Source organism: Microcaecilia unicolor, chromosome 12 (genome assembly GCF_901765095.1).
Source record: "Microcaecilia unicolor chromosome 12, aMicUni1.1, whole genome shotgun sequence".
NCBI lineage: Eukaryota > Metazoa > Chordata > Amphibia > Gymnophiona > Siphonopidae > Microcaecilia > Microcaecilia unicolor.
Window position 1 is genome coordinate 15,766,160 of NC_044042.1, and position 26,042 is coordinate 15,792,201.

The 26,042-nt window shown below is 44.3% G+C and overlaps 1 protein-coding gene across 1 annotated transcript in view; it reads right to left on the reverse strand.

Annotated features, from left to right (window-relative positions):
* NRAS (NRAS proto-oncogene, GTPase) overlaps nucleotides 1-24,624 on the reverse strand; it is a 29,135-nt gene extending 4,511 nt beyond the window's left edge. The window contains exons 1-4 of the mRNA XM_030220814.1: nucleotides 24,397-24,624; nucleotides 10,452-10,576; nucleotides 4,380-4,558; nucleotides 1,106-1,265 (exon numbers count right to left, since the gene is read on the reverse strand). Of these exons, the coding sequence (XP_030076674.1) occupies nucleotides 1,106-1,265; nucleotides 4,380-4,558; nucleotides 10,452-10,562 (450 nt within the window). The 5' untranslated portion in view covers nucleotides 10,563-10,576; nucleotides 24,397-24,624. The remainder of the gene's footprint in view (nucleotides 1-1,105; nucleotides 1,266-4,379; nucleotides 4,559-10,451; nucleotides 10,577-24,396) is intronic.
* Between the last annotated feature and the right edge of the window lie 1,418 nt (nucleotides 24,625-26,042).

Here is a 26,042-nt window from a genome sequence, read left to right on the forward strand (position 1 = left end):
CGGTTTCAGGGGAAGGCAACTGACGAATGTTTCAGCAAGGCAAGATAAGTTCTTGCCTTCCAGGCAGAACTAAGAGATAAGTGCACAGTTTTCACCTAGTATATACAATTTTAAAAGTAATAAGTGATTTTATAGCACTGAGGTGTTTGGGAAGCATATAAAATGAGCATATGTTGCTCTCCCCAAAAAATCTGTTAGAGTTACCTGATGAAAGAAATGCTATGCCACTTTGTAGCAGCATTATTGACTGCAGTTATAGTGGTGAATATCTGAGGGTACTCTATACACATAAAAAATATTTCTATAATATTATACTGGTGTGAACTGTTTCACAGCACTCTCTTGAAGTTGGTGGCTATAAGTCCTGGTTTGTGTGTACAAGCTATTCCACTAGTAACATTCCATGTAGAAGTCAGCCCTTGCAGATCACCAATGTGGCCGCGCAGGCTTCTGCTTCTGTGAGTCTGACATCCTGCAGGACGTCAGACTCACAGAAACAGAAGCCTGCGCAGCCTTCTACATGGAATGTTGTAGTGGAATAGCAACATTCCATGTAGAATCTCTAATAGTATCTATTTTATTTTTGTTACATTTGTATCCTGCGCTTTCTCACTCATGGCAGGCTCAATGCGGCTTACATGGGGCAATGGAGGGTTAAGTGACTTGCCCAGAGTCACAAGGAGCTGCCTGTGCCTGAGGTGGGAATCGAACTCAGTTCCTCAGGACCAAATTCCACCACCCTAACCACTAGGCCACTCCTCCACTCAACACTCTCTCACTGACTGATCTAGCTTTCATTTGCTGCTGGGCACTGCTGGTCCGCTTCCTCCACCTTTTCCCTTCTCTGCCCTCTGATACCGTTTTATTCTCCCTCCCACACCAGAGCTCATGACCCCTAAATGGCTCCTAACAGAAGGTTACCACCCCAAGCTTTTGCCATCTCAGGTAAAGGCTCTAGTAAACCTTGCAGAAATGCAGACCTGCTCATTCCATAACGTCTTTTCCTCTTACGTCAGGCTATATGGGGAGGGGGCAGTTTCAACTTGGTCTATTACATGTTTTACTTGACAGTATCAGCCTGAAACCCCCTCTAGCAAGTCCTTACTTGTCTCGTTTTGGCAGACGTTTCAATGAAAGGTATCCCATAGCTCTTGGCGACCTCCTGAGCTTGCTTTGTGTCCACAGTCCTGCTGGGCAGGTCGCATTTGTTCCCCACCAGCACCATCGGCACATCATCAGAGTCTTTCACCCTTTTAATTTGCTCCCTGTGCGAAGAGGAAACTGGAATGAAAAACTTTCAGATAGGAGCGATCCCACTCAGCGCATTAAAAGAAGGAGTCTGAACAAGGAATACATAAAAGAGAATCAACTGTGCATTACTGGAAAAAAAAAAACAGCTGGGCAAAAGGCGGTGGTGTGGCTCATATACGTCCCGTCTCTCTGTGCCATGCAGCAGGAGAGTTATCAGTCATCCCTGAGGCGATAAAGGCTTTCTTACATCCGTTTGGTGAACAGAGCAACTGTAAACTCATGGCTCCTGCTTCCCCTGGAGTATCGCAAGTTATGGATGGAGAAAGTACTTGTACTAACTGCGATACAGCTTTTGTTATTTATATGATTAAACATCCTTGCAACAAGGTTTATATTGGAAAGACTACTAGACCTTTAAAAGTGAGGATCAGCGAGCATCGTTCCAGCTTGCAGCAGAAAAAAAATTAATGCTCCATTGGTAAGTACATAAGTAATGCCACACTGGGAAAAGACCAAGGGTCCATCGAGCCCAGCATCCTGTCCACGACAGCGGCCAATCCAGGTCAAGGGCACCTGGCAAGCTTCCCAAACGTACAAACATTCTATTCATGTTATTCCCGGAATTGTGGATTTTTCCCAAGTCCATTTAGTAGTGGTTTATGGACTTGTCCTTTAGGAAACCGTCTAACCCCTTTTTAAACGCTGCCAAGGAGCCGACGAAAGAAGGAAAAACTCTAGACTTGGTCCTTAGTGGAGCGCATGATCTGGTGAGGGACGTTATGGTACTGGGGCCGCTTGATAACAGTGATCACAATATGATCAGTTTTGATATTAACCTTGAAGTAACTATACACAGGAAGTCAAATATGTTAGCGTTTAACTTTAAAAAAGGAGACTATGATAAAATGAGAAGAACAGTGAAAAAAAAAACAGGGGGGCAACTAAGAGGGTAAAAACTGTACAACAGGCATGGACACTGGTCAAAAATACCATCCTGGTACTGTTTGTTGAACTCTCACACTTACAACTGTTTACGGTGGTTTATGATTGATCATATTCCAGAGGACAAAAGGGGTGGGGGGGGGAGGGGGACTGTTTATGTCTGGAACAGAGATGGGTCTTTAGATTGGGATGTTTGCAACCTGCTGAACTTAATACATACATTGATTGGAGGGTTTTTCTGTGATGTATGAGTTCTTGATTGGTTGCTGTGCCCCCTTTTTAGTGGGGCGCCATTTTGAATTTGTTTGTAGCAGTGCCGAACGTATGCTCTTAGCTACCGGTTGGTAGTATGAGCATCTTTTTTTTTTTTTTTTAACGTACTATACTGCCATTAATTTGGGGAGCTTCTTCCCACTTTTCTGTTTTCTCTTCCACGGCATTTTCCGCAAGTCTCTCCTGAAGAAGCCATCTCGTGAAACGGACAGTTCCGCAAAGAATGAAAAAGCTTCCATGTGCAAAGATAATAACAGTAATTGTCTGTTTTCAAATCTATTTCCATCAAGATCGATACATTGTAAGCCACATTGAGCCTGCAAAAAGGTGGGAAAATGTGGGATACAAATGCAATAAATAAATAAATAAATAAACTTAATGGCGGATGTTGGGACACACTACAAAATTTGAAAAGATAAACGACAATTGATTTAAAGAATAAAAATTGTTGTTTTGATCAAAGAGGAGTTTTTTTAGACTAGTAATGTGTCTGACATAAGGCTCTTTGGCTTGTTTATATTTCAACTAACAAACCCAACCAAGGAAATAGGAGTGAACTGGTCCAAAAAACAAACAAAAAAAACACATAAAAATTACGTGATAGCGGAAAAACTCATTGGTAAGGGCTCACCCGAGCTAAACATGAATTTGCCACAATCCTAGGCCATTCAATGTCCTCTCCTTACATCACAGAAGTTTCTACTTAAATCAAGTGGTAATAATGTCAATGAAAAGTGTGTATATTTTGAATTATACACATTTTTCATTGACACCACTGTCACTTGATTTAAGTGGAAACTTCTGTGATGTAAGGAGAGCACATTGAACGGCCTATGATTGTGGCAAATTCATGTTTCACTCTCAGGCTCGGGTGAGCCCTTACCGATGAACTTACAATATCGCATAATTTTTATGTTTCTTTGGATCAGTTCACTCATATTTCCTTGGGTGGGTTTGTTAGTTGTTACTATCTTTCTGTACCTCCCTATTTTTGTGGGTTTTCAGCAGTTCTTGTTTATATTTCAGCCATGAGCAGTCACTGAAGACTTTTTCGCCTCATACTATTTTTGAATGTGTCTGAAGACCTGTTGATTTAGTGGGGTTATTGGCCTATTGGTTTTGGTGATTTTTCACATTATAAGGGTAAATCATATAAACACAAAACAATCACATCAGAAAAGAGTTACAGATCTTAAAGAGAGCATTATAAAACAGAAAGCGAAAAGAGTGATAATCAGTTCTAGGTCAGAGCAGTGGCATAGCTATGGGTGGGCACAGGCCTACCCACTAGCAAAACCCAACATCAACATCTCTCCTCCTCTGCGGCATCCAGGCATGACTGCCCATTCCTCTCTGGTGTAGCTTAACAGGCGTCCCCCAGCGCCTGCAGTGATTTTATTACTGCTGCCTGCGTCGGCCCTGCAGGCTTCCATGGACTGAGTCCCGCCCTCGCTTTCATCATTTCCTGTCTGGCGGGACCCGGCCGAACCAATGGAAGCCTGTGGAGCCGATGCAGGAAGCAATAATTGAATCACTGGGGACGCCTGTAAGGTACACCTTCAGCGACGGGCAGTCAGATGCCAGGATGTTGCAGAGGAGAAGAGATGTTGATGTGGGGTAGATGAAAAAAAATCAATTTTTTTAAATATCTCGGGGTGGGGGGGGCTATGGAGTGCCGTGCCATGGAATGGGCCATCTAAGTTAGCTGTGGGCTCGCCAAAATACTGGGTGTGGGTACACCACTGGGTCAGACAAGTTGAGCTTGTCTGCTTTTTTTTTTTTTTTCTCTCTCTCTCTCTCTCTGTTTATGAACTTTTCATGTCTTCTTATCTGGGGAACAAAAAGAGGACCTTGAATATATAGAGCAAACAGTGAGAGGCCTTGGCCCTACACTTCTGAGAAATGGGATGTACCTGTAGAGATTGATGTCGGCAAACGACTTGCTGTTGTTGATAGCGAAGACGCAAAGGAAGCCTTCACCTGTTCGCATGTACTGATCCCGCATGGCGCTGTACTCCTCCTGCCCAGCCGTGTCCAGAATGTCCAAAAGGCACGTCTCGCCGTCTATCACCACTTGCTTCCGGTACGAGTCCTGGGAGACAAGACAAGACAGCGGCTTGCTCACTTCACATCTTAAACTTTGAGTTCTCGGAGCAAACTGGTTTCTAACTAGCAAGACATACAGAAGAGAGGTATGATACACTAAAAAAAAAAAGCTGGCAAGATCCTCAGGCTTATAAACAAAGAGGTTGATATTAAGTGTGGTTAAACTGGGCAGGAAAGGTTCTTGCTCGTTTATGCCATGCTCATCAGACCAGAAGCAGATATTTAGTGGCTTTCAACCAAAGACTGCTGGCTAAATATCCGTTCTGACTAGTGCCAGGAATGAGTGGGGAGTTACCTGGGTACTGGCTAATGTTTAGTGATGGCTCCCAAATAATAAGGGGAACAGACAATGGAATGTTTAAGCCTGCTCACTCAACTGATGGAACTTTGATACTCAGAGGTTGACTAACTATGAGAGACGAGGACCTGTGACTCTGCTGTTTCTATGGACTAGTAATAATTCAGCTACCAAGATCAATCGGATCACAAGGATGTTGGGTGAAGTATCCTTGAATAACATCAAATTATTTGGATTTGGAAGATCACTATGAACTATATAAATACTTGCTTATGAATAAGAAAGAATATTTTCACCGGAGGTTTTGAAATTGATCAGTTTAAGGGATTATACATCTTTGTACCATATTATATCACATAGGGGTTATGTATAGTCCTAGGAAACGCAGTGCAAGATATGGTGGATGAATAGTGTGAATGGTTGAAGTGACTGATAGGTGTGTGGCAGCAGTGTGGTTTGAATGATTACTTTTAAAGGTTTACACTGTGCTTTTGCTAAATAAAGTTTAATATAATCAACCTGATATTTTAGAGAAGATTTTTATAGTAGCAATATTTTCAAACTCTAGTTTAAATAGAAGTACCCCCTATTGAAGGATTAATCCCAAATAATTAGCTGGTTCACCGGCTAATCCACAAACAAACCTTTTCCAGAGACAGGAAGGTGGTAGAGCTAAAGGACATAAATCGAGGTTGAAAAGGGGGGTCAACTCAGGAAGTATTTTTTCACGAGGGGGGTGGTAGATGCCTGGAATGCCCTCCTGCGGAAGGTGGTGGAGATGAAGACGATAACGGAATTCAAAAATGCATGGGATAAACACAAAGGAATTCTGTTTAGAAGGAATGGATCCAAAAAAGCGTAGCAGCGATTAGGTGGCAATACTGGTAATTGGGAAGCAAAGCCAGTACTGGGCAGACGTCTACGGTCTGTGCCCTGATCGTGGTTGGACAGATTCAGCTTCAGAAGGTAGAGAACAAGGCCCGTGCTGGGCTGACTTCTATAGTCTGTGCCCTGATCGTGGCTGAATAGATTTGGATGGATGGAGTGGAGCTTTTCCGGGGCTATGATGACAACTTCAAAAGTTTTAGAACAAGGACAGTGCCGGGCAAACTTCTACAGTTTATGCCCTGAAAATGGCAGGGACAAATCAAGATCGGGTGTGTATATGGAGTATCGCATCATACCTTATATAATGGGTTTGTCTTGTTGGGCAGACTGGATGGACCATACAGGTCTATCTGCCATCATCTACTATGTTACTATGATAGCCTTTTGTTGTCCTATCTGGTATCGCAGCTAAGTATCGCTGGCACTTAGACAACTCCGGCGGCTGCCTCAGCACAGACATTCAGTGTCGGTATCTGGGTCTAATTCAGCTGGCAGTGGCCAGCGTTTAAAAACAAAACAAAAATAACTGGCCAGCTGAATATTGTCCCCACCGTGCCCGGGAAAAATATAATTTAAATTATAGGTATATCTTTGGGTTTCTCCTCTCGTACAATTCCTGGGAGATTTTTTTGTTTTGCTTTGAGGTTCAAATTGTGCAGGAACGTTCAGGCTACTGACCCTTGCACGCTCTCCACCGTCATCTATGCTCTCACCCACTATGTTATCCACGTCTGTCAATGAGGCCATCTCTTCCTATAATACTATTCTCTCTTCTATTCTGGACAGTTCCTCTCGCTCCCCGTTCTGTAAAGCATACCAAACCCCAGCCTTGGCTGACCTCCAGAATCTACCTATGCTCCTGAGTCGGCTCTGCAGAGCACCTCTGGCTAAAATCCTGTACCCATGCTGACATCATACATTTCAGATTCTCACTGAGCGCCTTCCAGTCTGTTCGTGCACTTGCCAAAGAAGAATATTATGTCCATTTGATAAACTCTCTTGCCTCCAATCTTCAATGTCTCTTTGCCATACTGAACTCCCTCCTCAAAGGGCCTCCAACTCCCCTTCACATTTTGCCCAACCAAGATTCACAAGGTTAATCTTGAGTTCTCTGCCAGGTCACCACCATCGCCCCTTCCCCCACTTCATTCTCACAGCCTTCCTTCAACCTTTGCTACCATTATTTAATCACACAAGAGGAAATTGTGCATCTTCTCCCCTCCTCCAAACTCATTACCTGTTCCTCTGATCCCATTTCCTACTCAGTTATATCTCTTCCATCTGTCATGACTTCAACCTATCATTTCCACTGCAACTGTTCCTGATGCCTTCAAACATGTTATTTAATTATCCAATGCCTCAAAACACCTTCACTGGACCCTTCCTGCCCTTCCATCGTCTCGTCTCCCTCATCCTTTTCTTATCCAAGCTACTTGAACTTGCTGTTCACCCCCTAACTTGACTTGCTTTCATCTCAAGTCATTCTTAATCCACTGCAATGTGGCCTTCACCCTCTACATACTACAGAAATGGCCCTTGCCAGATTCTTCAGTGACCTGTTCCTGGCCAAATCCAAGGAGTTTTGCTCAATCCTCATTCTTTTTGATTGATCTACTACTTTTGACATTTTTGTCCACTACCTTGATACGCTGTCCATACTTGGATTTTGGAGCTCTGTTCTGTCTTGGTTTTCTTCTTATCTCTCCCATCACACTTTTAGTGTACACTCTGGTGGATCTTCCTCCATCATTATCCTACTAGAGGGCAACTGAATTTCAGTTTTGGCACTGTATACGCCATGTAACGCTATAGAAACAATACGCAGTGGTAGTAATAGTATTCCCAGCAGAAAGGCTGACCAATGCAGTATATAATTATAATACACTTAAAATCAACACAATCATACAGTCATTATGCCAACAATAAAAGCAAAGTCAGCAGTGAAGAAGGACAAACAACATACGTAAGCTCCCAATGACAATGTTTCCCAGAGTTTGGTTTTGGGTTTAGGGCTCTCCGAGGGTGAAGGGGTTGTACAGCTGAGCAGTTGGTGTGGACGGGCAAATTAGAGTGGCCATATGGAATTTATTTACCAGCATGTTCTATGTTTAATCACAGAGTAAGTAGACGCTCCCTTCCACACAGTACAAATGATGGCCAAATACTTCCTGCCCTTTCCTCAGAAAGCACCTTGGGATCATCTTGCCAAGGACCAGAGGGGCAAGGCTGGAACAGGGAAGTTCTGGCTAGGTGACCATCAGTATTGTACTCATCATAACAACTCTCTTTCCGCTCACTACTCCCTAACATCGGGAGTTCCTCAAGGTTCCATATTACCTCCGCCTTATATGTATATGCTGATGACATCCAACTACTTTCTTTAATAGTCCATTTAAACCCAGCAGTTTTCTCTAACCTCAGTGATAATCTACTTAAAAAAACAAAACTGGCTCCAAGAATATCAACTAGTCCCGAATCCTGATAAGTCTAAAGTTTTGCTCTTTACTAACCACATTATTCAAAATCCCAATTTGCCTTTCTAACACACTTATTCCACAGCACTTGCTCACTCATATTTTAGCAGTACTTATCGATGATAAACTTAACTTCCAAACACAAATAGGACAAGTAGTTCAGATTAAGACTTATTCATTCTGTTCGATCTCTCCTACATCCCTCAGCTCTCACTATTCTGGTCCACTCATTCATTATATCCCAACTCAACTACCGTAATTCAATCTGTAAAGTCCTTCGACTTAAAGACATACAAGGTTTACAACTTGTACAGAATACTGCTATTCGGTTAATCCATAATGCCAAAACATTTGACCATATTACACCACTGCTGAAGAACTCCCATTGGCTCCTAGTCAGCCATCAAATTACACACAAACGTCTTCCTTTAGTCTTTAAAACTCTGGTCTCAAAGGAACCACTTTACCTTTATCGTCTACTACTTCCATATGCCCCCTCCCATTCTCTCCACGCTCAGAACCACAACTTGCTTACTGTTCCAACATAAACAACTTATTTATCAGTATACTTGTGCCACCATTTTCTCTGTTCAAGGTCCCCAAGCTTTGGAACCTTCTACCAATCACCTTACGATATCAAACCTCCTTACCAGCTTTCAAATCCGAACTGAAGACATTCTTATTCCAAGATGCATTTTAAGTTCTCTTCTTCGAGGACCACCTGATAATGCGTTTGGCATGACTAAGAGCACCCCTTATGTTTATTGCTTCCCTCTCTTTTCTTAATATATGGATTTCTTCCCCTCCTACCTCACTCTCCGTTTGTCTATTTCAGTTAACACACTATTTCTTTTTCTTATATGTTTTGCATACATTGTAAGCCGCCTAGATGGCACTCCTGGCTGGTGGCCTAGTAAATTGTAATAAACTTGAAACCTGGGAGATATAAACAGAAGTTCTTGAAGGAAAAACCATTATGTGCAAAATATTGTTAATCCCTGAAAACCCAACCCCCCCCCCCCCCCCATATGTCATTTACCAAGACATTAAACTAATAACTGCAAGTGTTTAATACATAGTAACATAACATAGTAGATGACGGCAGAAAAAGACCTGCACGGTCCATCCAGTCTGCCCAACAAGATAAACTCATATGTGCTACTTTTTGTGTATACCCTACCTTGATTTGTACCTGTGCTCTTCAGGGCACAGACCGTATAAGTCTGACCAGCACTATCCCCGCCTCCCAACCACCGGTTCTGGCACAGACCGTATAAGTCTGCCCAGCACTATCCCCGCCTCCCAACCACCAGCCCCTCCTCCCACCACCGGCTCTGGCACAGACCGTATAAGTCTGCCCAGCACTATCCCCGCCTCCCAACCACCGGTTCTGGCACAGACCGTATAAGTCTGCCCAGCATTATCCCCGCCTCCCAACCACCAGCCCCGCCTCCCACCACCAGCTCTGGCACAGACTGTATAAGTCTGCCCAGCACTATCCCCACCTCCCAACCACCAGCCCTGCGTCCCACCACCGGTTCTGTCACAGACCGTATAAGTCTGCCCAGCACTATCCCCACCTCCCAACCACCAGCCCCGCCTCCCACCACCGGCTCTGGCACAGACTGTATAAGTCTGCCCAGCACTATCCCCGCCTCCCAAACACCAGTCCCGCTGCCCACCACCGGCTCTGGCACAGACCGTATAAGTCTGCCCAGCACTATCCCTGCCTCCCAACCACCAGCCCTGCGTCCCACCACCAGTTCTGGCACAGACCGATGATATAGACAAGCTTGTCCCTCTTTGTCAATAGAGATGGGTTATAATCTCTTGATCTCTGTGACTTTAACTTTGCTTCCCCATTGCTTATCATTCTCTCCAATACCCTTTCTGATTTTGCCTCAACTGGAAGGCTCTCTTCCTTGCGTTCTTTTTTTTTTTTTTTATATTACATTCTTTCTGAGAAATAGTCTATCTCCTGTCAGTTTAAGATTACCAATACTCCAGGAATTTAGACGTTTGGCCCCAATTCGACAAGAAGCCGGGCATCCATTCACAATGTAACCCCGTGCAGTGCTTCTCTAATCTCTCCCCACTCAGTCAATTACTCTTTATCCTCCTGTAACTAGCAGTAGGTCCATTTTCTCTTTTCTGGGACCGATGCCCCCAAAAAGGGTGTGACAAAGCCTCAGGAAGACAGCAGACATGGCCTTGCTTACCTCTATCGTGGGGTCATACTCGTCCACAAAGTGGTTCTGTATTAGTTGGATTGTCAGTGCGCTCTTCCCAACACCTCCAGCTCCGACCACCACCAGTTTATACTCTGTCATCTCGGCCCAGGCACCTGTATGTCCAGTAAAATGAGAGATTAAGAAGGCAGAAAGTATGGCTTAACCCTCGCATCACCAATTATATTTCCTCAACGGGCTGTCATGAGGGTGGGGGAACTGTTACCCCACAATTATCTGCCTGAATACGAAGCACCTTTCCATTCATAGCAAGAATCTGTTATTGGCAGCTGTCTGACTTGAGTGGATTTGTACATAGGGATGTCAGTAATTTTGTCCAATAACATTAATGAGAGGTACTTTGACGGAAGTGTAGCAAAGTTCCATGCTTGTCTTTTGCCGTTTTTCATGCACAGGGAGAATGCTGCTCAAGCAAGCAGCTGACTTTTTTTTTTTTTGGGGGGGGGGGGGGGGGGGGGGGTTAGAGTACCCTAGGATTTCAGTGGCAATGTTATACTCAAAGTATTGAATTTCAGACATACACTAGGTTTTCTGAATGCAGTGGACTGTGTTTGAAAGAAATATTGATGGAATAATAGATTGAAGTAGAGCATCTCTCTAATAGATGGAGATGGGTATGGCATTCGAGGCTGGCAAAAAAGGTTTTTAGTTTTATTGTTTTAGTGTGGGAGGGGGTTGGTGACTATTGGGGGAGTATAGGGAGGTCATCCCCAATTCCTTCCGGTGGTCACCTGGTCAGTTGGGGCACCTTTTTGAGGCTTGATCGTGAAAATAAAAGGATCAAGTAAACCCGGCGAAATACTGCTGAACGCCGCTTTTTTTTTTCCATTATCGGCAAAAGCCGGCCATCTGATAGCCACGCCCATGCCCCGCCTTCGCTAAGCTACCGACACCCCCCTTGAACTTTCGTCGGTGAAGCGACGGGAAAGCGGCGATGCTGTCAAAAATGCCGCTTTCGATTATACCGATTTCGCCGCTTTTAAGAAATCGCCGGCCATCTCCCGATTTATGTCGGGAAATGGCTGGTGATGACTTTTGAAAATGAACTGGATAGACTGGATATGATGAATCTGGGGTATCTGGATTTTATCTATTTCCCTATATGCATGTTTTATTGGTGTTAGTGCTAAGAGCTGTGGGGTAATGTTGATCTGCTGTTGTGTTGATATGTATGTTTTTAATTCCTATACATTTTTATTACAAAGATATGTTTTTCTATTTATGATATCAGGCATACTTTGATTATTTGTTTTTGTGTTCTTATAAATCTTATGTTTTAGACTCCTGAAGAAGGCGCGAGTTAGCGCCGAAACACAGCTGTGTTGAGTAGTTGTCACTTTGCTTGCAATAAAGAATTGTTTATCCCACATGCGTGGGATAAACATAAAGGAATCCTGTTCAGAAGGAATGGATCCTAAGGAGCTTAGCCGAGATTGGGTGGCAGAGCCGGTGGCGGGAGGCGGAGATGGTCCTGGGTAGACTTATACGATCTGTGCCAGAGCCGGTGGTGGGAGGCGGGACTGGTGGTTGGGAGGCGGGAATAGGGCTGGGCAGACTTATATGGTCTGTGCCAGAACCGGTGGTGGGAGGCGGGACTGGTGGTTGGGAGGCGGGGATAGTGCTGGGCAGACTTATACGGTCTGTGCCAGAGCTGGTGGCGGGAGGCGGGGCTGGTGGTAGGGAGGTGGGGATAGTGCTGGGCAGACTTATACGGTCTGTGCCAGAGCCGGTGGTGGGAGGCGGGACTGGTGGTTGGGAGGTGGGGATGGTGCTGGGCAGACTTAAACGGTCTGTGCCCTGAAAATGGCAGCTACTAATCAAGGTCAGGTATACACAAAAAGTAGCACATATGAGTTTATCTTGTTGGGCAGACTGGATGGACCGTGCAGGTCTTTTTCTGCTGTCATCTACTATGTATATGTTACCATGTTGGTAAAATGTGGGACTACCTGAAGGAGGAGCTGATGGCATGGGTAGGCATAGGGGAAGTACAAGCACAGTGGTCCAAGCCGAAAGTTGCTATAAATATGGCAACTGATCTTTACACAAGGAAAGTAAACAAAAACAATCAATATCAATATCAGGTATACAGTTCAGCAAGTCTATGCAGACAGCACTTGCAAATCTATTCGGATAGCATCAGCGATCGTCTCACTCTTTGTGAGACCTTTTTTGGAGGAATACCAGTATAAGCCAGTCTGAAGACCCCTGAAGAAGGCCCTTTCGGCCGAAACACGGACGTGTTGGGTCGTAATAAATGATTCTGGTTTCCAACATTTGTGGCTTCAGTCTGGTCCTTCTGGACAGCTTCCGCTTGTTTTGTTGTTTTCCTATACATATTTAAGTACCACATACTATATGTAATGAGTTTATCTTGCTGGGCAGACAGGATGGACCGTACAGTTTATCTGCTGTCATCTACTATGGACATCTACAAGGCCGAACAAATTAAAGCTCGGTTACATCACAAAATGGGAAGTCAGGTTGTGAAGCTCTCTATAGGAGTCAATGCAATTTTTTTTTTATTTGCACAGTTTTTCATCCTCAGAAAATTGCTTATTGTAACTGACTGAAATCTGTGGATACTGCACACTAGGGAATCCATGACAACATGTGCAAAAGACACTAACTTGGAGTTACGGCTTGAAATGCATTAGAAGGTATGAAAATGTCTGCTCTGGAGTAACTTGCTACTCTGGTTTCTGTTCTCCAGCAGCCAAATGATTATTACTGACTATGTGAGAAATCCTGCATAGCAGCACCCAGGTCAATGAGTGAAGGAGCAGCCTAACGCAGTGCTTATCAATCCTCTCTTGGAGGAACACTTAGCCACTCAGGTTTTCAGGAATACCACAATGAATATGCATGAGATAAATTTGCATATATATTGGAAACACCTGTTAGGAGTGGCGGCCTAGTGGTTAGGGTGGTGGACTTTGGTCCTGAGGAACTGAGTTGGATTCCCACCTCAGGCACAGGCAGCTCCTTGTGACTCTGGGCAAGTCACTTAACCCCCCATTGCCCCATGTAAGCCACATTGAGCCTGCCATGAGTGGGAAAGCGCAGGGTACAAATGTAACAAAAATAAAGTAGATACTATTGGAGATTCTACATGGAATGTTGCTACTATTGGAGATTCTACATGGAATGTTGCTATTCCACTAGCTGCGCAGGCTTCTGTTTCTGTGAGTTTGACGTCCTGCACGTACGTGCAGGACGTCAGACTCACAGAAGCAGAAGCCTGCGCGGCCACTTTGGTGATCTGCAAGGGCCGACTTCTACATGGAATGTTGCTAGTGGAATAGCAACATTCCATGTAGAATCTCAAATAGTAGCAACAGTGGAGGAGTGGCCTAGTGGTTAGGGTGGTGGACTCTGGTCCTGGGGAACTGAGGAACTGAGTTCGATTCCCACTTCAGGCACAGGCAGCTCCTTGTGACTCTGGGCAAGTCACTTAACCCTCCATTGCCCCATGTAAGCCGCATTGAGCCTGCCATGAGTGGGAAAGCGCGGAGTACAAATGTAACAAACAAAAACAAAAGTTATTTTTATTTATTAGGATTTATTTACCACTTTTTGACAGTGACTGGGTTTAGCTTTCTTTTTCTGCAATTTGATCACTGCCATAATGTGACTTTTTCACTATAGCTCAAACTACAGTTCTTGAGGTGGTTTATGAAACCAAAATAAACGGATAGTATATGCAGTGTGCATAAAATGGAATTTCTTACTCCATAATGTTCTGGTAGAACTGCATGTTTAGATTTTAGACATAAGTGCAGCAGTTCAAAAACTACTCAGTACTTCAGACAGCTAAGTTTCTAAATTCTTTATTAGGATTTACTGTCTTTTGAAGCAGGGGCGTAGCTATGGGTAGGCCCACCCAATATTTTATTTACAATTTTTTTTTTGTTATTTTTGTTACATCGCTTCTTACATCGCCACAGGCCCACCCAGTTTAGCCACCAAAGTGCACAGCCTTTCTTTCGTGGCTCAGCCACCTCTCACCTGCTTTTAGGCAGCCGGCACCTCTCCTGGGCAGTCCCCGTCCTCCTACCTGCCTACATTTTTTATTTTTTTTAGCACAATGCGAGTCAGGTCCTGAATGCGGAAGTCTTGGTATGCCATTAAGCGCAGCATGCTAATGCCGCTACTCCCTCGCCTCGCTAACTTCCATCCAGTTTTTTAAGCTGCTCTGCTTTGTTGCTCCCGCAGTGCCACATGGGAAACGCTGCCGGCTGTGTCACGGCTCCTCCACTATGCCGGATCAAGTTACGATCACCCTTTTGTTATTGATAGATTCCCCCCACACACAAAACAGGCACAGGAGCCAGCACAGTGCTCTGCACCATCTGCAAGCAGCTGCCCAGGTGAAATAAATATGTTTTTTTTAAATTTAACATGTACAGAGTGTAATCAAAATGCTGGCTGGTGGGTGAGTTTTTCTGCCTAGGGCAAAGAAAGGTATATTTATTGATTAAATATACTTTTTTTTTTGCCCTAGGCAGTGAAGAGCCCACCCCCCCCCCCCCCCCCCGAAACCCACCAACAATACATTTTAATAGTGCCCAGGTTAAAATTTTAAAAAGGCGGTGAGTTTTTGGGAGGGGATGTTCTGCTGTGCCTGGGTTAAAATTAAAATAAGCAAATAAATAAATACATGTAATGTAGATGGGTTTCTGGTTGGAGGTGGGCTCTGCAGTGCAGCTGTTGGATATACTACTCAAACATATGTACACAGTGCCCACCTATATTAGCCCTGGGCCCACCCATATGTCAGGTCTGGCTATGCCACCGTTTTGAAGGAATCCAAGACGGTGCGTAGCAAAAGTAAGTTGAACATAGGCGACAGACCATTACACTAATAAAAGTATTCAAACACTAGTACAGCACAGTAAGCTACTTACAATGTCAACACAATAAAACATCTTAATAGCATGAGGTTAAGTGAAGGTGGAACATATAGATGGAGAAGACAGAGTAGCAGGAGTTAAAAAAAAATAAAATAAAGAGACTAATTTGAAAGGTGGATAAGCAAAGTCCTGCACCCCTGTTCTAAGCTGTAGACGCTGTACACAACATCTCTTCGGCTCCCCAGTCCATCTGTCTCTTTCTAGGACTTAATACGGTTGGGAAAAATATTTTGTAAAGAATAAAAACTACAACAGAGAAAATGCACAGCAAGAGAGAGGGCTGAAGTATTTAGAAACACACACAAACCAACCCAAATGGGAAATAAAAGAACAAACTAGATGTGAAAATGAACAGGGGCCAGTCAGGGCTGACCACTACCATGAGGAAGAACTTGGCTTCCTTTCTCAGTTCAGCTGGGACTGGGGATCCTGGGGTGGGGGGGGGGGACCAGTGGGAACAGAGTAGTGGTTATCACTTGTATTATCTTTGTGATATTTTTTACCCATACATTGTATTACCTCTATGATACTTGTACCCTTACAATATGTTATCCTTATAACACTTTGTACCCATACATTGTAAGCCGCACTGAACCTGCTATCGAGCGGGAAAGAGCGGGGTATAAATGCAATAAATAAATAAATAAATAAATAGTCACCTGGTAACAGGAAGAAGGAAACTTAGGTTAAAGCAAAAACAAACAAACAAACAAACAAAGCAACAACAATAATTAAAAAAAACAAACAGAGAGGTGGGGAGGTAGGTCCTACAAAGTCAGTTAATGTCGGATCTCCAATAGAAAGTCTTCCAGACTTTCTTTACACACTGTGCCATGTAGCTCAGACACTACTAAAACAGGTACTGAACGTCAGCTCATCTCAGGTTACCACTTAGCTCCGTGTCAGCAGGGAGAAGTTATGCCAGTCCTGATTTTACTCTGGGGCTGTCTAATCCCAGCTTCCTCATACTCAGGAAGTGCAAGTCTCTGCATAGCCTGAGTGGGAAATGAGAGTTGGCTCAGCCTCTCCCTACTGCTGGTAACTCTGTTCTCTAATTCACTTTGTGCATATTGACATTCAAATTGCTCATCTTTACCTATTCAGATCATTCATCCTAAATGAACCTCTCAACGGCCAAGGTGTGGATAAGGATAAACCAAATTACTTTTTATTTTTTTTTAAATGTCTGCAGAACTAGTATTTGTGTTACGAAGTACTCAAATCAAAACACTTGCAAGTCGTAGAAATCTGCCAGAATCAACTAGGGCCTTGTCACTCAAGACATCACTACATTCACAGCTGCTGTCAAATGAAGAAAACACAGCTGGAGCCTCATAATCTACTTTCCCTCAACTGTAGGGGAAAGCATATCATGGCATGTTTACTTAGGTAAAAAAACAAACACGACATAAGCCAGGAGTCATAATGACCTGGCACACACGCAACTGAAAGATCACTTTACCAACATGGAGAATCTGTTTCCACCACTACACTGGCTGCCCAGCAACAAAACCATTTTATGAAAATGAGACAGACATTCACACCATCCCTTGAAATTGCTCTGAGGTTTCCAGGTCATCACTGAGCAAAACTGCTTTCTGCCTGTACCTGCAACTACAATGCAGAAAAAATGGTGGAGGAGGATCTCTCAGAATGCCGACTACTTAAAAAAAAAGAACACATCCTGAGCTTTTTAGTCTATTTTCTCTGAGCAGTAACAATATTTTTCTTCTGGGTTTTTTTTTTTTTTTTAAAGCTGGCTTTTAACCAGCGAATTACAGAATTCCTGGAAAGCAGCTAAGCAGCTGCACGTAAGCAGCTGAAAGGTTTAACTGGAAAACAGGAGATCTCTAATTGAAACAGGATGAAAGATGGTTTGGAAATGGGTGGAGAAAGATTCCAGATGTCATTTCTTTCCTTTTCCTCCCAGTTAACCAGCTTAGCTCAGAACTGTGGAAGGGGCTGGTGAGCTATTATGACTGATTCATGCAACAGGTAATGGGGGGATGGGGGGGAGGGGCGGAAGAAGGATCGCATAAACAAAGCAAAGGATGTCTTGATTATTCTGAAGGAGAAGAACTGGAGTTTGCTTCACTCCCTGGCACTATTTATCCTGAACATGATTCTACAGTGGACGGAAACCAAAAGCTGTAATGTTCACATTTTAGACAGAGGTAAGAAAGGGCAACTTCCTCTGAAGCCTGCCTACATGACAGCTATACTGAAATAAACCTAATCCAAACATGACAACGGCAGGTGACACCTTATATAGACCAGGAGTGGGCAACTATGGTTCTTCAGTGCCACAACCCAGATTGTGATTTCCACACTGAATATGCAAGAGATATTTGCATACAATGGAAGCAGTACATACAAATCAATATTACTACTACTACTACTATTTAGCATTTCTATAGCGCTACAAGGCATACGCAGCGCTGCACAAACATAGAAGAAAGACAGTCCCTGCTCAAAGAGCTATGTAATAAAAGTGAGCCAAGTATAGGACAATCAAGCCATTGTGACATCACTGATGAGGTTGGCTCTTATTGGTGGACTGAGGCATTATGACATCACAATATTAGCTCTGGTTACAAGAGACTACTACTATTACTATTTATCACTTCTATAGCGCTACAAGGCATACGCAGCGCTGCACAAACATAGAAGAAAGACAGTCCCTGCTCAAAGAGCTTACAATCTAATAGACAAAAAATAAAGTAAGCAAATCAAATCAATTAATGTGAACGGGAAGGAAGAGAGGATAGGTGGAGGCAAGTGGTTATAAGTGGTTACGAGTCAAAAGCAATGTCAAAGAGGTGGGCTTTCAGTCTAGATTTAAAGGTGGCCAAGGATGGGGCAAGACGTAGGGGCTCAGGAAGTTTATTCCAGGCGTAGGGTGCAGCGAGACAGAAGGCGCGACGTCTGGAGTTGGCAGTAGTGGAGAAGGGAACAGATAAGAAGGATTTATCCATGGAGCGGAGTGCACGGGAAGGGGTGTAGGGAAATCTTGAAAACCTGACTGGATCATGGCCCTCCAGGACGGTGGTTGCCCACCCCTAGACCAAACAATTTATTGAGGCATGAGCTTCCGAGGACCAGAGTCCTCAAAAGCTCGTGCATCAACTAACTGGTTGGTCTATATTATATAAGATGCCACCTGTTTCTCATTTTTGTTACGCTACAGAAAGAGTAATGAGCTACTGTTTTTTTAGCACGTGCTAACCTTGTAGACGCCCATAGGAATATGGTTAGCGTGTGCTAAAAGCGCTAGCGCAGATTAGTAAACAGGGCCCTTAAGGAAGGACCAATACATCTTACTGAGCCCATCAGCTGCACATGTGATTTGTACTTAATCAAGTCGTTTCTCTAAATTCCACCGATTACTGCCTGTAAAACTGCATTTCTGTAATATTTGGCAGAAATGTCTGAGTCGCCAATCCAGCTGCACATAGAAAGTTATCACTGAACCCTGGGGCCAAACTATTACCATAGACAACAGGATCGATTGCTCCCACTGTGAAAATTTGAAAGTTGACGATGGCATTTACGGTGCATTTTATATCAAAGGTAGTTTTGGTCATGGCGACCGTTTGATGAGAGATTAAGAAGAACACTACAGTTCAAGCATCTTAACTCATACGTGCAGGCGATGGCTGTTATCATCGTTCTTCATAAGCCAGTGATGGTTTTTAAAGCCGATTACAGTGGTGGAAATAAGTATTTGATCCCTTGCTGATTTTGTAAGTTTGCCCACTGACAAAGACATGAGCAGCCCATAATTGAAGGGTAGGTTATTGGTAACAGTGAGAGATAGCACATCACAAACTAAATCCGGAAAATCACATTGTGGAAAGTATATGAATTTATTTGCATTCTGCAGAGGGAAATAAGTATTTAATCCCTCTGGCAAACAAGACCTAATACTTGGTGGCAAAACCCTTGTTGGCAAGCACAGCGGTCAGACGTCTTCTGTAGTTGATGATGAGGTTTGCACACATGTCAGGAGGAATTTTGGTCCACTCCTCTTTGCAGATCATCTCTAAATCATTAAGAGTTCTGGGCTGTCGCTTGGCAACTCGCAGCTTCAGCTCCCTCCATAAGTTTTCAATGGGATTAAGGTCTGGTGACTGGCTAGGCCACTCCATGACCCTAATGTGCTTCTTCCTGAGCCACTCCTTTGTTGCCTTGGCTGTATGTTTTGGGTCATTGTCGTGCTGGAAGACCCAGCCACGACCCATTTTAAGGCCCTGGCGGAGGGAAGGAGGTTGTCACTCAGAATTGTACGGTACATGGCCCCATCCATTCTCCCATTGATGCGGTGAAGTAGTCCTGTGCCCTTAGCAGAGAAACACCCCCAAAACATAACATTTCCACCTCCATGCTTGACAGTGGGGACGGTGTTCTTTGGGTCATAGGCAGCATTTCTCTTCCTCCAAACACGGCGAGTTGAGTTCATGCCAAAGAGCTCAATTTTTGTCTCATCTGACCACAGCACCTTCTCCCAATCACTCTCGGCATCATCCAGGTGTTCACTGGCAAACTTCAGACGGGCCGTCACATGTGCCTTCCGGAGCAGGGGGACCTTGCGGGCACTGCAGGATTGCAATCCGTTATGTCGTAATGTGTTACCAATGGTTTTCGTGGTGACAGTGGTCCCAGCTGCCTTGAGATCATTGACAAGTTCCCCCCTTGTAGTTGTAGGCTGATTTCTAACCTTCCTCATGATCAAGGATACCCCACGAGGTGAGATTTTGCGTGGAGCCCCAGATCTTTGTCGATTGACAGTCATTTTGTACTTCTTCCATTTTCTTACTATGGCACCAACAGTTGTCTCCTTCTCGCCCAGCGTCTTACTGATGGTTTTGTAGCCCATTCCAGCCTTGTGCAGGTGTATGATCTTGTCCCTGACATCCTTAGATAGCTCCTTGCTCTTGGCCATTTTGTAGAGGTTAGAGTCTGACTGATTCACTGAGTCTGTGGACAGGTGTCTTTCATACAGGTGACCATTGCCGACAGCTGTCTGTCATGCAGGTAACGAGTTGATTTGGAGCATCTACCTGGTCTGTAGGGGCCAGATCTCTTACTGGTTGGTGGGGGATCAAATACTTATTTCCCTCTGCAGAATGCAAATAAATTCATATACTTTCCACAATGTGATTTTCCGGATTTAATTTGTGATGTGCTATCTCTCACTGTTACCAATAACCTACCCTTCAATTATGGGCTGCTCATGTCTTTGTCAGTGGGCAAACTTACAAAATCAGCAAGGGATCAAATACTTATTTCCACCACTGTATCTCTACGGAAGAAGCAACTAACTAGTTACACACACGAAGACTTACATGCACTTACTGCAGCAGGACTTATAATATCTACATGTTTTATGTCTATGTGCAACTTTTCCTTAAGTTATTTTTTTTATTTTTCTTACATTTGTACCCTGCGCTTTCCCACTCACGGCAGGCTCAATGCATCTTACATGGGGACAATGGAGGGTTAAGTGACTTGCCCAGAGTCACAAGGAGCTGCCTGTGCCTGCAGTGGGAATCGAACCCAGTTCCCCAGGACCAAAGTCCACCACTCTAACCACTAGGCCACTCCTCCATATCATCTTTCTAAACCCCTGCCAATCTCTCTTAACTGTCTGTATGTTCCATCTAAAATTGTCAGAGTCTTCCTCCAGCACATCCCCTGGCAAAGCCATTCCAAGTATCCATCCACCTCTCTTCCATGGCAAACTCATGTTGCTCCCAATTTACCTCCTTGGATCCTCATTCCAGGATATCTTGCTCTAGAGCAGTGTTTCCCAAGTCCAGTCCTGGAGTACCCCTTCCCAGTCAGGTTTTCAGGATATCCACAATGAATATGCATGAACTTGGTTTGCATACACTGCCTCCATTATATACACATGTATTTCATGCATACTCATTGTGGATATCCTGAAAACCTGACTGGCAAGGGGTACTCCAGGACTGGACTTGGGAAACACTGCTCTAGAGAAGGGTTCTAAGGACACACCTAGCCAGTCAAGTTTTCAAAATATCCACAATGAATATGCAAGAGAAATTCACATGCACTCTCTCATGCGTATTGTGGATATCCTGAAAACCTGACTGGCTAGGTGTGTCCTAAGAGCTGAATTGAGAATGACTGCTCTAGAGCAGTGCTGTCCAGAAGTGAAACTATCCGCAACACTCACCAATGGTCTTTTTAAAGACCACTATGTTTTATATTTTTAAAAGATCCTTCACTGAAGACAAAATAATAGCCATTGTCTGACACATTTATCAAGACTCCTGAAGAAGGCAGTTTATGTGCCGAAACACGCTGCTGTGTTGAGTCATCCTCAATAAAAGTTTACAATTTACACTGAGTGTCCTCGGTCTGATTTGAAGAGCCTGATCATGTTCCCACTCTTCGTTTTATCTTGTTATGAAAAATTACATCTTATCTTGGACAAAAAAAGAAGGCATGGTCTAGCTGTTAGAGCAATGGGCTGAGAAACAAAGAAGTTACTTCTTCCCCAAGGACATTTGTTGTGATCTAGCGTACATAAGGCATTAGTAGGTAACTGACTTCTAAGTATGGACTTTTGAGCTCTTTAGGGAAGACACACTCTATACCTGAATTCTAATAGTTATGCAAACCAACTTTTATCCAATCTTTATCCACTCCTACCCTGAGATAATATTTAACCATCTCTCTGACCTCATGTACAACTTTCTTTAAATCACTCCCCTTACTTTCTAACTCTTCTTACTCTCTTACCTATCTGTATGTTCCATCTTTGCTTTACCCTTCACTATCAATTAAAATGTTCTATTACATATTGTGTTGACATTGTAAGAAGTAGAAGACTATGCCATACTTTGTATTATTTGAATATTTTTACTGCTATAATTGCCTATTGCTCATGTTTGATCTAGTCTTGTTGTACACCGCCTTGAGTGAATTCCTTCAAAAAGGCGGTAAATAAATCCTAATAAATAAACTTGAAAACTATCGGAAAACGCAGCTAAACAAGACAAAATAATAAAATTAATTTAAAAAGTATTATCTGTAAGGATTTATCACCCCTCTAAAACATTTTGGGGCCTATTTAATAGGCTGTGTTTACTGTTAAAGTAGCATCTTAGTTAACTCACATTATCTGCTGCATTAGTGGAATGGAGCCTTACAGTAAGCATAGCACAGTTAACTCCACTTTAAGAATTGCTAACTGCATTGTTTAAGAACCTGCACCATCCAGTCTGACCAAGAAGGTGAATGAACAAACAGCAGACCACCAGATACAGAAAGTAAATACAAGGATTTTATTTTCACCAAATGAATACTTTTGCCTAAAAGGCTGCGCCAGAGACAAAACCTGATGGGGAAGATTAAAAATGTGATTCCTTCTAGAACTAGCAATCAGGGTGAAAAAGGCTTACATCAAATTCTCCAGTTTCTCTAAAACCTCACCGCTTGCTAGTTCTAGAGGGAAGCGCGTTTTTAATCGTACCCCTGTAGTTTTGCCTCTGACGCAGCCTTTTGGGTGAAAAGTGACCACATCAACCATAAGCATTCGTTTGGTATAAAATCTTTGTATTTACTCCCTGTAGCTGGTGTTTTGCTGTGTTTGCATCGCAGACCTCCTCTGCCTTTGTTTGAGGTCCTTTTACAAAGGCACACTAGCATTTTCACAACATGCTAAATGCTAGAGATGCCCATATATTCCTATGGGCATCTCTAGCATTTAGTGCACGCTAATGAGCCTTTGTAAAAGGACCCCTTTGTTCCCTGCCCAAGAAGGCAGCCAGAACTGAATATGGCACTCTGCAGAGGTTCCACTTCTTCATAATTAAATACTAGTATACTTATAAGGAGTTACACAGTAACCTATGCAGCAAGTGTGCATTAAAAAATATTTCTCTCTCTGAAGTGACTTTCTAACTTGCAGTAATGGAATAAAACACACCACTAAATAACTACAATCAAACAAAGAGAGCTAAAAAAATAAACAATTCTCCTTTTTCCTTCCCCCTTCTACAAAATGGCATTTTCTAAATAGGTATATGCTTGTTGTTCCAGGGACCTGTAATTGGGCCAGGTGAGTTGCAAAAAGAGAAAGGGAATGGAACTTAGGCTACTCATCCACTAGCAACAGTCCATGTAGAAGCCTGTCCTTGCAGATCACCAATGCGGCCGCGCAGGCTTCTGTTTCTGTGAGTCTGACCTTGCTGATCTGCAAGGGCAGGCTTCTACATGGAATGTTGCTAGTGGAATAGCAACATTCCATGTAGAATCTCCCAATAGTAGCAACATTCCATGTAGAATCTCCAATAGTAGCAACATTCCATGTAGAATCTCAAATAGGGAAAGGGAAATGGGACTTGATATACTGCCTTTCTGAGGTTTTTGCAACTACATTCAAAGCAGTTTACATATATTCAGGTACTTATTTTGTACCAGGGGCAATGGAGGGTTAAGTGACTTGTCCAGAGTCACAAGGAGCTGCAGTGGGAATCAAACCCAGTCCCCCAGGATCAGAGTCCGCTGCACTAACCACTAGGCTACTCCTCCACAGAACGGTTCAGGCTGGATACATCATCATGCTAAAGCTTTAGGATTGGTTACATTTACAGCTCGTGAAGGAGTGGAAAACCATTATGTACCCCACCCAGTTAATAATCCCAGCCCAGGGATATCACTGGAAGCCAGCGGAAACATTTAGAGTCCCGTCCAGAGATACAGCAGAAACCTTCAGCCGAAATGGGAAAGGGGGGGGGGGATGATTCCGCTGCACTAGGCATATGGAGCTCAGCCAAGCCCTCCTGCTCTCACAGAGAGGGCTGAGGGGCTCCCACATGATCTCATCATACAGAGTACACGCATTCAGTGCTCATTATTTCTGGCTAAGGAGTGTGGAAACACAGAGTTGCCGATCATGGAGGGCGATCCCGCTGTACCGCTCCCTCCCCTCCCTTTCTACTCCATAGAGGGCCTGTAGGCGCAAGTACCTGCTCTCGCTGCAGCTCCCGGGCTCCCTCTCTCCTCTCTTTCCCCCACACGCTCACTTCCTGGTCCCCGCCGGGCGGCCAGGCTCTGACGTCAACCTGCTTCCTCATTGGTTCTGACCGAGACCAATGAGGAGTCGCCTTGGCTCTTTTCAAATAAAACAAATTGCAGCGCAGAGCGAGCGCCGGTGAAGCTGAAGCGCTATTGGGTGAGCTGCGCAGACCGACGACGAGACATTTTGGTGGATTACTTGGTTTGGGAGGCAGTGTTCACTATTTATCCAATGTCAGTGTGCTTTGCTGTTCCCAGTGAAGCTGCCATTCTGCTGTTCCAATAGCTTCGCGCGCTGCATTTCAATCAAGCCTCGTTCTGGTCCTCTAATACCGTTTCTTAGTGCGTTCCATGCCTCACTCTAGCTTCTTTCTGCAGGGCGTTGGAGAGTACTTCATGGTTGTTGTTGCCCCGCCCTCCCCTTGACAACACAGGGAGTTCGTGTGGTAGTTACTCAATTCTAAAGCCCCAGTATCTGTTCTCGTCTACCCTTTGCCACTTTTGGCCTGCTGTCTCCTCCCCCCCACCCCTCATCCATTGCCTCCTGCCTTTCTGCCTCCATTGGTTACAGTACCAAAAAGTCCCCAAAACTTAAATACCCAGTGTACTTAACATAAGTGTTGCCATACTAGGCCAGACCAAACGTCCATTAAGCCCTGCATCCTGTTTCCAACAGTGGCCAATCCAGGTTACAAGTATCTAAAAAAAATCGCAAAACTATCTTTTATGCTGCATATCCTAGAAATAAGCAGTGGATTTTCCCCAAGTCCATCTTTATTTATTTACTGCATTTGTATCCCACATTTTCCCACTTAGTTGCAGGCTCAATGTGGCTTACATAGTAACCGTGATGGCGATCGCCAGTTCCTGTATAGCAGATACAGAGTGACAATGTAGAAAGTTCGTGTAGGATAAACACATCAGGGAATAAGGAGGAAGGGTTGAGTTGTGATCAGTTCAAGTCTTAGTTTTGTTGTGGGATCGAGGCATTTAAATTGGGTCATCAGTAGGGTTACCATTTTGTGTCCTCTGAAAAAGAGGACACATGTCACGCCCCCCTACCCCGCCCCTGCCCCGCCTCATGCCCCGCCCCTGCCACGCCCCCTTCAGGTCCGGGTTCCGCCCTATCCCCCCCCCCCGTCACATAGTCCCCTCCCCCCCATCACATACCCCCCCCTCACTTACTGTCTAGCCTTGGTGGTCTAGTAGCGTCTTCTCTTCGGGGCAGGAAAGAGCCCCCTCTTTCCTGCCCGGAGCGCTGCCTGCCCTTGCCTGCTGCATCCTCCTCGGTATGGCTGGGGATTCAAAATGGCCACCGAGAGTTGAAGCGGCCTCGCGAGAGTTCAACTCTCAGCGGCCATTTTGAATCCCCAGCCAGACCGAGAAGGATGATAGACAGGGGAGGCAGCGCTCCGGGCAGGAAAGAGGGGGCTCTTTCCTGCCCCGAAGACGTCACTAGACCACCAGGGAACATGGTAAGGAAGGGGAGGGGACGGGAGACCACGCGCCGATCGCCCGCCCACACGCCCACCGCACGCATGCGCCTGCCCGCACCCGCGCCTGCCCGCACCCGCGCCCACGTTTGTCCAGAAATCCG